General features: G+C 36.7%; 1 protein-coding gene and 1 pseudogene across 1 annotated transcript; both read right to left on the bottom strand.

Annotated features, from left to right (window-relative positions):
* Window positions 1-740: 740 nt before the first annotated feature.
* Window positions 741-8359, bottom strand: LOC110627666 (terpene synthase 10). Its single transcript, XM_043948620.1, has 7 exons — window positions 8138-8359; window positions 7801-8062; window positions 7349-7724; window positions 7022-7240; window positions 1449-1587; window positions 1071-1319; window positions 741-971 (listed from the first exon to the last, which is right to left on the bottom strand). The coding sequence occupies exons 1-7, from the start codon at window positions 8357-8359 to the stop codon at window positions 741-743; spliced, it is 1698 nt and encodes a 565-aa protein (XP_043804555.1).
* LOC110627665 overlaps window positions 8359-13652 on the bottom strand; it is a 21106-nt pseudogene continuing 15812 nt past the window's right edge.

Below are 13652 nucleotides of genomic sequence, written 5' to 3'. Positions count from 1 at the left end.
AATATTTATTGTATTTCTTAGCTTATAGATGTTTGTGTAGTTCCTGAAATGTTTCATGTTCTGAAAAAAAAAATTCATGAGAATGAAATTAAAAACATGTTCGTGTTCTAAAAGAAAATTTCATGAGGAGGAGATTAAAAACATCTTGGCAATTCCTTTGAATCTCTGGGGGAGAACAAAATATCTTGGCGATTCTCGGCTTTCAATTTTCATTGGTGCGCTGTATGGCAATGATTTATCAATGAAGCAAAACCAGTTTCTGCCTACTCATTTAAAAAGTGATACTTTAGTAAAAAAAAAACTTGCGGCACAAGTCCTGCCCCATTTGCTATTAAAATGATATTAAATCTTAAAATTTCTCCATTCATTATAAATTTAATCACCAAATAATAATTAGTGATTTACATTATAAATATTTTTTGATGAAATAAAAGAGACTATTTTTAATTATTTTTTCTCTATTTGAATCATAAGTATTTTTCTTGCTATTAAATCCATTAATTAAGAATTTATGAGAATGATATACAATTATGATTTACCCTTCTAGCAAAAAATAAAAATTTCCAAATAGAAATAGAGATAACTAAAGAACAACAGCCAATTCCTTTATGACAGTGACAAATACATTATAGTTAAAGTTATAAGAAGGAAAACATTTCCATCTAGACAACCTTGTTTAGACAGGGAATAGGTTGAACAAGTAGTGATAAAACTCGGTCCTTAGTCTCACGGTCTTCGATTCAATGACCGTCTCCATGTTGGTACATGCATTGCGCCATTCTAGCTAAGTTAAATGCTATACTAATAAAAGTTTCTGAAAATGGAGAATATGTGGATTTTTCTTCATTCATTTCCTTCCATGTCTCGCTAATTAGAAAGCGTATGTGGTCCCGAGCTTCTTTTTCTGAAGCTCCAGTTTCATGCATGTAGCATTGAATTGATTTTGGAACATCACCTCTCTTTAATTCATCCTACATAAGAATGAGATAAAAAAAATAAAGATCCATAAATAAGTGAATGAGACATTTTTTTTTTCAGAAAAAAAGGGATAAAGATAAAGGAGTGCATACCGATGATGTTCCAAGATCATCTGCAAGTCTTAAAATCATCGATGAACATCTAATTATGCTGGAATACTCTTCCAAGCATTTTAAGGCATCATTCGAAATTGGAGAATTTACGAGAAAGAAAGCATGGACTAGGATTACAGGACCTGCTATAGAGATCCATGCATTATCAATATATTCTTGTAAACTTGGTGTATATCCATTGTAATACCATCTCGCTTCCAGTAAATATGATTTGCACAGATTTGCCCACTGGAAAAATTTAAAATGGAATCAGCAAATTATATGAATTGTTATTAATATCATTTCATTTTTAATTAACATGTAAGTGAATAGACAAATTGATATTATGAAAAATTCAAAACCATCATTAAAACTTACAGCTCTTTTCAAGTAGGGGATGATGTGAACTCCTTGTTCCCTAAGGAAATCAAAAGCTATTTCATTTATGGAGTTATGGAGAGAAAGGTAACATATCTTCATGTAGTCTGGAAGTTGCTCCACTGCATTGACATCCCATCTAAAATTGAAAAAAAAAATGATGCAATTTATTCCTATATCAAATAAAATACATTTAAGAATTGATACGTAGTATTGAAGATGACAGTGACATTTTTGCTGCTGTCAGAAAATTATGTCCTTTCTTTTTGGCTTAATATTTTTGCTTTACTTGTAATCTTAGCATGGCATGGTGAAGTATGGCCTAAGTGTTGTTTAGGTGAAATTGTACTAGCTAAGTATGGGAATGTTAATCTTAGCAGCTTTTTGCTTTTGTTTAAATATCTGTAATGTTACAGCAATGAATAAGATTTTCTCTTCACTTCTTTGTCCAAAAACCAACAAATGGTATCAAAGCTCTCTTGTTCTTAGAGGGACAGTGGAGTTGAGAGAAAACAAGTGAGAAAACCCCACCAAAAAACCTGTTTTGAACAGAAAATGGCTTCAAGCAATGCTGGAGCACTTTCACCACCAGTCTTCAATGGTGACAACTATCAACTTTGGGCTGTGAGAATGAAAGCCTTGTTGAAAGGCTTAGATTTATGGGAAGCAGTAGAAACAGGAGCTGATCCTCCTCCATTGAGGACCAATCCCACAGTCACACAAATGAAGCACCATGCTGAAGAAGTGGCAAAGAAATTCAAAGCACTCTCTTATATACACTCAGCTGTGTCTGAGTCAATATTCACACGCATTATGGCATGTGAAACAGGAAAAGAAGCTTAGGACAGACTCAAAGAGGAGTTTCAAGGCAGTGAAAAAACAAGACAAATGCAGGTCTTGAACCTAAGAAGAGAGTTTGAAGCTTTGAAGATGAAAGAAACAGAGAATGTGAAGGAATTCTCTGACAAAGTTTTGAGGGTTGTGAACCAGATCAGGGTCCTTGGTGAAGATCTTCCAGACAAGAGAGTTGTAGAGAAGGTTCTTGTAAGTCTTCCTGAGAGGTTTGATGTAACGCCCCGGAAATCCGGACCGCTACCGGCGCTGGGCAATAGCTCCGATCTACGAAGTCCTGTGGTGCCCATAATAGGGCCGGGCAATACGAAGTCCTGTGGTGCCCATAATAGGGCCGGGCATGGAGCTGAGGGATTTTTGGGTCAGTCCGTCCATGATGTGAAATGTTTGTGCAGTGATGCATTCCATGATAACATGTTTTAAATATTCTTTTCACAGTTCTACTCACTGGGCATCTAGCTCACCCCTCTCCCCTAACCCCCCAGGTTTGCAGGTACGGGATAGATAGAGAAGACAAGAAGAGAAAAAGTCATTTATGTAATAGATAGATTTGTGGACATGACAAATTTGTAAAATGATGTATAGTTGAATTAGTCTTTTTATGTATTAATGTTATTGAGGATAGAGCTGTGCTTGACCATAGTATGTGATAATCCCAATTGTATCTTTACATGATCTTTATGTTATGATGTTTAAGTAAACCAACTCTCCATATGTTGTATAGCCCTTCGAGGCTTGTTGAGATCCCACAGAGGGACTTTATTTATGTAAATGTTCAGAGTATGCACAGGTTGAGTTGGTGATTGATAGCATGTATGCAAGAAGAAGTTTTAATTTTTCTGTATGATGTTGATCATGTATGGGATTATACAGGTATACAGGTTATATGTCAGGCTTGCTACGGGTCCCGGCGGCCTTAAGTCGACCCGGATCCTAGCGCCGGTAGCGGTCCGGATTTCCGGGGCGTTACATTTGAAGCCAAAATTTCATCTCTTGAAGACTCAAAGGATCTTTCACAAATTTCACTAGTAGAGCTTGTTAATGCACTACAAGCAACAGAACAAAGAAGGAATTTGAGGCAAGAAGACAATAATGAGGCAGCTCTTGTCATGAAAAGCAAAGAGAAAGTTCAGTTCAACTCAAAAGGAAAAAAGTTTAATGATAGAAGGAATAAAAAAGAAGGTGACAGCAGAAAGAATGCAGAAAGAAAAGGGAAGTTTCCTCCATGTCCAAATTGCAAACAAACTAATCATTTGGAGAAATTTTGCTGGTACAAACCTGGTGTTCAATGCAGGTCTTGTAAAAAATTTAGACACATTGAAAAAGTTTGCAAGTCAAAGCCAAGCCAAGAAGAATATCAAGCTCAAACTGTAGAAAGTCAAGAGCAAGATGAGGCAAAGCTCTTTGTTGCAACTTGTTGTGCAGCTGGAACCAGCAGTGATTCCTGGCTCATTGACAGTGGCTGCACTCATCATATGACATCTGAGATTGCGACATTCAAGAAGCTTGACAAGTCCTACAATTCTAGAGTAAAGATAGAAAGTGGAGAATTTCTGGAAGTCAAGGGCAAAGGTGAAATCTCAGTTGAAACTCCAGCAGGTACAAAACTAATTTCTGAAGTCTTGTATGTACCTGATATAGACCAGAACTTACTGAGTGTTGGTCAGATGCTTGAGAAATAATATTCCTTATTGTTCAAAAATAAGACATGCACAATCATGGATCCTGCTGGAAATGAATTGATGCAAGTTAAAATGAAAGATAGAAGCTTTTCCTTAAGGTGGAATAAGTTAAATGCACATGCATTCTCTAGTTCTGTTGATGAATCTGCACTTTGGAATAGAAGATTTGGACACTTCAACTTTGATGCACTTAAACACATGTATGACAAGTGTTTAGTTCAAAACATGCCTGTTGTGCTTTCCCCAATTGAAGTGTGTGATGTGTGTCAATTTGGAAAGCAAACCAGAATTCCTTTTCCTATTAATCAATCATGGAGGGCAGTAGAGAAGTTGCAGCTTGTTCACAGTGATGTTTGTGGTCCCATGAGTTCTCCTTCACTCAATGGGAGCAAGTACTTTGTCCTTTTCATTGATGATTTTTCCAGGTTCTGTTGGGTGTATTTCTTGCAACAAAAATCAGAAGTGCTACGGATGTTTCAAAAGTTCAAAGCTGCAGCTGAGAATCAATGCAACTCAAAAATCAAAATACTCAGAACTGATAATGGAACTGAGTATGCTAACAAGAATTTCAGCAAGGTTTATGAAGAGGCAGGAATTCAGCATCAATTTACAACTAGTTACACTCCACAGCAGAATGGAGTAAGTGAGAGAAAAAACAGGACAGTTATGGAGATGGCTAGATGCTTAATGTTTGAGAAAAAATTACCAAAAAAATTATGGGCTGAGGCAGTAAATACATCAGTCTATCTATTGAATAGACTACCAATGAAGGCTTTAAAAGAACAAACTCCTTTTGAAGCCTGGTTTGGAGTTAAACCTTGCATTGAACATTTAAAAGTCTTTGGGAGCATATGCTATGCTCATATTCCAGCTGTGAAAAGAGATAAGTTGGATCACAAGTCTCAGGTTGGGATTTTTCTGGGCTATGGCAGCAATGTAAAAGGATATAGGGTGTTCAACATGGAGACAAAGAGTGTAATAGTTTGTAGAGATCTGAAAGTGGATGAAGAAGCTTACTGGGATTGGGAAAAGGCACAAGTGGAACTTATGAACAATAATCAAATTCAGAGAGTTGATTGTCTCAATCAAGAACCAGCTCATGAACAAGAAGGTGCAGATTATGGAAGTGACTCAGATTCAGATTTTGCAGTCAGAGGTACCAGGTCTCTAGAAGAAATTTATGAGAGGTCTAATATAGCCTTGTTGGAGCCAACAAGTCTAGAAGAGGCAATGCAATCTCCAAATTGGATGAATGCAATGCAAGAAGAGCTGAAAATGATAAATAAAAATGAAACGTGGAACTTGGTTGACAGACCAAAAAACAAGAAGGTAATTGGTGTAAAGTGGGTTTATAGAACCAAACTCAACTCTGATGGTTCTATAAATAAGCACAAAGCAAGATTAGTTGTGAAAGGCTATTCACAACAGTTTGGAGTGGATTACACAGATACCTTTGCTCCAGTAGCAAGGTATGATACAATAAGGCTTCTCATTGCCTTGGCTGCTCAAAAATGTTGGAAGATTTATCAGCTTGATGTGAAATCTGCATTTCTAAATGGTCATCTACAAGAGGAGATTTTTGTGGAGCAACCACCTGGTTTCATTAAGAAGGGACAAGAAGATAAAGTTTTCATCCTCAAGAAAGCTTTATATGGGTTGAAACAGGCCCCTAGAGCCTGGTACAGCAGAATGGATGATCATTTGTTGAAATTGGGTTTTACAAGAAGTCCTAGTGAAGCTACTTTGTATGTTAAAGCTGAGAATGAAGATTTGGTAATTGTTTCCTTGTATGTGGATGACCTTTTGATCACAGGAAGTAGCAATGAGTTGGTACAACAATTCAAGAATGAAATGCAGTCTGTATTTGAGATGACTGATCTTGGAGAAATGACCTTCTTCCTTGGATTGGAGGTTCATCAAACAAGTCATGGAACCTTCATTTGTCAAGAAAAATATGCAAATGAAGTACTCAAGAAGTTTGGGATGGAAAATTGCAGTAGTATCAGCACTCCTTTAGCCCAAAATGAGAAATTGAGCAAGGAAGATGATTTAGAAAAAATAGATTCAGCAATTTACAGAAGTGTAATTGGATGTCTATTGTATTTAGCAACTTCCAGACCTGATATTATGTTTGTAACCAGCCTGCTATCCAGGTTCATGCATAATCCTAGCCAAAGGCACTTCAAGGCTGCAAAAAGGGTTCTCAGGTATGTGAAGGGAACCAGTAATTTGGGCATTTGGTTCAAGGCTGGTCAAGAAGTGAAGATGATTGGGTATACAGACAGTGATTAGGGAGGCTCAGTTGATGACATGAAGAGCACCTCAGGATTCATGTTCTCTATTGGTTCAGGAGCTGTTAGCTGGAGTTCAAGAAAGCAGGAAGTGGTAGCTCAGTCTACAGCAGAAGCAAAATACATTTCTGCTGCTGCTGCTGTGAATCAGGCCATTTGGCTTAGAAAAATTATGAAAGATTTGAAGCAGGAACAAAGGGAAGCAACTGTGATCTTCTGTTATAATCAGTCAGCTATAGCAATGGCAAAAAACCCAGTTTTTCATGGCAGAACCAAGCATATCAAGATCAAATTTCATTTTATTAGAGAAGCAGAGAAAGAAGAAGAAGTGAAGCTCATTCATTGTGATTCTGAAGTTCAAGTTGCTGATCTCTTAACCAAAGGATTGCCTAAAGTCAGATTTGAAACATTGAGGAGGAGCCTTGGTGTTTCCAGCAAAAATGTCAAGGAGGAGTGAAGATGATAGTGACATTTTTGCTGCTGTCAGAAAATTATGTCCTTTCTTTTTGGCTTAATATTTTTGCTTTACTTGTAATCTTAGCATGGCATGGTGAAGTATGGCCTAAGTGTTGTTTAGGTGAAATTGTACTAGCTAAGTATGGGAAAGTTAATCTTAGCAGCTTTTTGCTTTTGTTTAAATATCTGTAATGTTACAGCAATGAATAAGATTTTCTCTTCACTTCTTTGTCCAAAAACCAACAAGTATGTCCATATAAAAATTTGAGGATAAGATATCACCAACACCAACCTTTGAACAGCATCAGTGAAAAGCTCAAGCTCATCCAAGGTTCCATACACATCATATATATCATCAATGGTTGTTATTAGTGCAATGACCTTTGTCAACATTCTCCTACAATAGCTGAACTGTGGCTTGAATATCACCCCAATGGTCCAAAAGAAGTTCTCCATTAGCCTATCTCTCGCAAAGCTCAACTTTTCCCCTAAACCTGTACTCCTCCACCACCTTTATTCAGACCAAAACAAGCCAATAAGGAGCAGCCAGCTGTAAACTATTGACATGAATGAGAAATTATGTGCTTAGTCAACCAGATCAACCATAAATTATACATACCTTGACATGTGTTTTAGATCGTTTTGGTGTATCATCTGCACGTTGTTGAAGTCCAATTTAGCAAGTTCTAGCAGAAGAGGATTCATGCCTTGTTTTCTTTCATATGCATCTATAAACCATCTGGTATCCAACCTTTGCATTCTCCAATGCAATGGGATCTCCAGTGCATGACTTATTAACTTGGATAGGTTTTGGTCTTGGCTCTGTTGAACCAACTTCCTCAGACAAGTGGTTGTAAAATCTCTTGCATTTTGCAAGATATTTTCACCTTCCTCCGAAAGGAATGATGCCTCATACAAAGACAGAATTGCCTCCCAATCCTCACATAGGCACTCTTTGAAGCTTCCCATCTCATCTAGAAAACTATGGAAGATCTCTGGATTTCACTTTCTCGAGTTAAATATTGTTATCGACCTTGAATAAAAATGTTATATCTGGCAAAGGGTGATTACCTTGAGGTATTTTATATCCATGTTGTCTAAGGAGTCTAAATTCAAGAGCTGTAGCATATAAATCCTCCCTCATCCCTGTATTATTATGGCTGTAAATGCTCATCAAGATACTCTTTATTTCATCTTCAAAGTGATAAGCTAATCCAAGTCTTTGCAAGGTGTCAATTAGTTGGAGCTGATCCAGAGGATCCACAGCTTGCTTAAGCAATATCAGCCTCACCTCTTCCTTCAGCTTACTGATTCGGTTAGTGTAAACCTCTCCCTATATCACAGTAATCATGAGCATGAAAATAAAAGGAAAACAAGTAATTTGGAATAATTATAAACATATATGTACCCCATATTCACTCTTCAGTGACTGCACAAAATTAAAATCCCAAATGGGAGGTTGGTAATTTGCAGATCTTCTCACAATAGTTTTCTTGGCAAGTTTTGGAGACACCAAGCATCCAAGAGGACTGAACATATTGCCAATTTTGAGTAATCTAAAGGAACAAGTTCTTGATGGCTGTTTAGTGAAAGAGCAAATAGGATATGAAGCAAATAAATGAAGGGCCATTAGAGGATCTATTTGGTGTGTGTGCATAGTTTTCCAAAAACTTCAAGTCCTTATATAGATGTGCAAACTCCAAAGAGGATATTACCCTTAAAAATTCTTGATTTTAGTAAATTAATAATTTGACCACTTAAGTTTTTTTTTTTTTTGAAATTAAAATTACTTCAATTTTAATTCGAGGGTCATTAAAGTAGTCATGTTTTAAATAAATATAAATGAAAAAAAAATATTTTTATCCTCCTCTTCCTTTTAATATAAATTTCTTTTTTGTTATTTATATTTTAATTATTGTATATATTAAAAACTTTAATTATTAATTTATTATTTTTTTTAGTATTTATTGATAAAGTACTATTTAGAATCCGTCAGAAATTTTAATCAATACCGTTTGGTTAAAACGAAATACGAGAAAAAATAGGTTAAAAAACTAAAAGTCTGAATGAAATTCCTGAAAAATTAAAATTTGAGTTTCTAATAGATAAGAAAGGTTATTTATAATAAAAACAAAATCCTAATAAGTAAAATTATGAAAATATTCAAAATATCTAAAAAAGTAATTAAAATGTAAAATTGAGTCCTAAATGATAGGATTTTTATATTGAACTTTGTGACTAGACCTATGGCCCTCATCACACTTTTGAAAGTCATATATCTTAAAATTTTTTTTCTGAAAAATTATCATATATCTTTATTGGACGTCAACAGTAAAAATTAGTAAAATTAGATACGATTTAAGTTTACCGTAAAATTCAAATTTAATTATTTCGTATTATTCACCTATTTTTATTTAATTTAAAAATTAAATATTAATTAAATGGTAATAATTATGCAAAAAATATTTTTTAATACTATTAATTATTATAAACCACTATTTTGAAAACAATATTAAATTTTTTATCTAATTAAATTTGTTTTAATATTATTTAAATTAGGAATTGCCTTTACATTTTTATAGGCACGTGTCAAATTATTATGAGGCCACAAAGTGACTAAGTTTTCATCAAGAATTGTGGGTACAAGTTGTTTCTTTGCCATTTGTTTTCCTACCTGCAATTTTTGTCGACCACAAATTCCTTATAATTTCTTTCACGTGTTAATTATTTCTCTATCAAGCAAACAGTAATTCAATAAAATTTCCAACAATGCATTATTAAAAACCCTGATTCGATTCAGATCACATTAAATCTCTTTATATATTGACATTTAAATTGCATAAATAATTAATAAAATTTATCAAAACAATCAATATATTTAAAATTTATTAATTTAATTAATTTAAATATATTCAAATCAATTAATTAAGTGATCAAATCAATTAATTAAGTGGATGAAACACTACCACGCTAAATGAAAAAGACAAAATCGTAATGAAGAGATTGTTGATATACATAATGAATCTACTACATGGTTCATATCTTTCAAGGAATTGGTTGAATAAGTAATGATACAACTCTTTCCTTAGTCTCACAATTTCCAATCCCATGCCCATCTCCATGTTGGTACATACATTGTGCCATTCTAGCTAAATTAAATGCTATATTAATAAAAGTTTCTGAAAATGAAGAATTTGAGGTCCTTTCTTTATTCATTTCCTTCCATATCTCATTAATTCGAAATTGAACGTGATTACGAGCACTGATTTTGGGACATCACCTTTTTTCAATTCGCCATGAGTAATAAGATAACAATATCACAAGTTAACGAGATAATTCATAAGAAAAAGAAGATAAAGAAGGAGGTACATACTGATGAAGTTCCAAGATCATTTGCAAGTCTAAGAACCATGGATGCACATCGAATTATATTGGAATACTCTTTCAAGCATTTCGAGGCATCATTCGCAATTGGAGAGTTTATAAGAAAATATGCATGGACTAGCATCACAGGACCTGATATAGAGATCCATGCATTGTCAATATATTCTTGTAAACTTGGTGTATAACCAGTGTGCTACCATCTAGCTTCCACTAAGTATGCTTTGCATAGATCTGCCCACTGGAAATTATATAATTTCGTCTTTTAATTAACATGGAAGTGAATAAACAAATTGGTAGCATCATCAATACTTACAGCTTTCTTCAAGCAGGGGAGAATGTAATCTCCTTGTTGCCTAAGGATATCAAAAGCTATTTCATTTATGGAGTTATGGAGAGAAAGATAACATATCTTCATGTAGTGTGGAAGTTGCTCCATTGCATTCACATCCCATCTGAAATCGCAACATAAAAATTATGCATGTCAGTTATTGATTTAAAAGCTTTATCATACAGATTTATAAGATATTAATTAATAAATATTTAAGAGTTAATTGATGCAGTAAGTCCATGTAAAAAAACTTGTAGGATGTTGATAAATCTGGTCTTCCTCCTGCTCCATTTGATAGATCTGGTTTTCTTTTTGGTCCATCGTATGGGTCCCTCAATACTTGATTCAAAGAGAAAATCTGCAAAATGAAGAAAGATGGTCAGGGGTCTACTGGGATGCCCCGGTGGAGACCCTCCGACGTTCAAGTCAGATTTTATAAACTGGGGCTAGTGCAATCACCCTACTAGAATTATCATGATGCATGAGGCATGCTAAAAGATTCAATAATGAAAACATAGATTAGTTCCACTCACCTCTGGCTCACTCTGAACTGACTCTGAAGCAGTGCTTACTGCTAGTCTCTTTGGTTCATCTGGTCTGTGCCTACACAGATGGACTCAAATTAGGGACCAAACTAATTCAAGAACAACTCTATTCACCTTCCCAAAATCCCCCCTAAAGACCTTCAAACAATCACATAAAGCATGCAAAAGAAGGCTGAACAGGGCACTTTCGGCGGCAGGTTCGGCGGCCGAAAGTCCCTTCCAGAGACGAAACTCAAGCACCTTCGGCGGCCGAACTCCTACCTTCGGCAGCCGAACCCTTTCGGGGGCAAGGTTCGAGGGCCAAAGGACACTCCAGAGACGAAAGTCCCTAACCTTCGGCAGCACCTTCGGCGGCCGAAATCCGCTCCAGAGCCGAAAGTCCAAACTTTCGGGGGCAAGCTTGAGCAAGCTTAGGCAGCCGAAACCACCTCCTTAACATGTTCGGCGGCCGAGACTGGATTTTCCAATTAGGCAGAAACTTGTTCTGCTTCATGCAAACTTCTCTCAAACACACTCCACATGCAACCAACCAAACTACAACTTGCATATACTCATGTACATGCACAAAGGGGTCCCAAACTAACTTAAAACCCCAAACAACAATATCAACACAACACATAAGCATAGTTTTACACAAAACTCACAAAAACCATACTTAACCTAAACACGCATATCTATCCAAACAACTCCATAAAACCTTCAAAAATCAAGAAAGGAAGTTCAGGATCTTTACTTACCTCTTCCAAACAAGAGAATAAACGATCCCAACGTGGAGATATGGAGAAATCCTCTCTCAAATTCTCCAAGCTTCCAAACTTTGCTCTTTTGCTCAAAAACTTCAAAATCACATGAAAATCCATCAAAACCATGAAAGGTGTGAGAAAACACATAAATCACTCAAGGAAGATCAAGTCTCACCTCAGCTCGTGCAAATGGAAAGAAAATCTTATCCATTTGACCGATCTAGGGCCATTTATAGGTGGCTAGCCAGACCACCTTCGGCGGCCAAACGTGAAACCCGAAAGCCATGCAAGTTCGGCGGCCGAAAATCACCTTCGGCGGCCGAACCTTGGCTTTTCTACCTTGATGCTTTTCTTTCAAAACTCATTTTCCTTTCTCCTTAAAACATTAAAACAAGTTAAAATACTTTAGAAAACACGTATAGTACCCTTCTAGAAGGTTCCGACACCCGAGATTCCATCGGACTACAGGAATTCCGATGCCGGACTCTAGCCGGGTATTACAGTATGGATAAGCCAGAATTGCAGAGAAAAAAACAAAGAAAAAATGGAGTCCGGGCATAAGAAAGACCCCCCACAAGTCTATAGTGCTATCTGTCTATGTCACTCAGGCCCGTAAGTACGGACGTGTCAGACCCCTTCTCCACACCAGGTGGCCATTTAATTCTCCCTGTCACGCATGCGAATAGGGTTGGTGAGTGATTGGGCATGCTTCCCTATTGGGCCTGTGCTCGTATCTGATCCGAATTGCCCTGGGTTGCTGGTCCCGGGCTCGTGAAATCGGACCGTCTTTCGAGCGTATGGTCTGACGGGCTTTGGACCTGTGGCCTTCTTTTGGATCCGTCCTTATTCCTGGGCTAGGAAAGCCAGGCGGTTATCAATTGCCCCTTTACCTCCTCGACAGTTATTTCATGACTGGTGAGGGGGTAAATCCTTAAACTCTATTTATGACCGTGTGGCCCGAGAACTACTCTTGTCAAAAGTATCCCTTCCTTGCCTTTTTATTTTTTTGTCTCTCTACTTTGATGTTTGAATGTATGGCGATATGGAGACGTGTATTTGATGATGAATGATATTTCACCTCGGCATGCACCTCATCATTATTTTTAACTTAGACAGTCTTCTGGCTTTATCAATTTTACTTAATTGATGGACCAGGCTAGCTCTACTGAGACTTTGCTAGTCAAACTGATACGGGCTAAGAGCTCGGAGTCTGGTTAAACTTCTGACTTGCCAGTTTTTCTTATTCTTATGAGGGCATTTCTGTTTTTGACTCACGATCCTGTCAGTATTGCGAGCTCGGATATATAATATCTAGAGAAATGTCTTATTTGTATGAGTGCTCCACTTTATACGATTTTAAACCTTGTTCTTGTTACGAGCTCGGACACCTTGTCCCTCTTGAGGTAACCTTCCGGCAGTCAGTGCGGTTTGAGCTGTGTGCTCCACGGGGATAGAGAGCTCGGTCTTTTATCATTTTCCTCTTCCTGGGTTATCCTTGTTAAATGTTTATTTATTGTGAGTTAATCCGAGCTGTGAGCACGGTCCTTCGCCTTCGTTTATCCTTTTATGCATTCCTGCATTTGCGGGCCTTTTCATAGAGGGAGCTCGGTTCTCTATTATTTCTTCTATACTTAACTTTATTCTACTTGAGTGCTTTCATGTCGCGAGTTCACCCGAGCTGGGAGTTCGGTTCTTTGCTTTTTGCTTAGACTTTTATTCTTATAGCCTGTGACGCTGCCTGTATCATGAGCTCAGGAGTTCGAAATTTCACTTTCTTAACTTTGGTGCCCCAAGATCTTTGGTGCCCCAAGCTCTTTTGTGAAGTCGGACTTAATTTCTTGTTTTCTTGTCAATCCTTATATGGGCTATGTCTCAGTCTGACTGCTTGTTTGTTCGGCTTTAACTTTTCTTTTATAGACTTAT

This window comes from Manihot esculenta, chromosome 12 (genome assembly GCF_001659605.2).
Source record: "Manihot esculenta cultivar AM560-2 chromosome 12, M.esculenta_v8, whole genome shotgun sequence".
In the NCBI taxonomy this organism is placed as follows: domain Eukaryota; kingdom Viridiplantae; phylum Streptophyta; class Magnoliopsida; order Malpighiales; family Euphorbiaceae; genus Manihot; species Manihot esculenta.
This window is presented reverse-complemented; position numbering and strand designations above follow the sequence as displayed.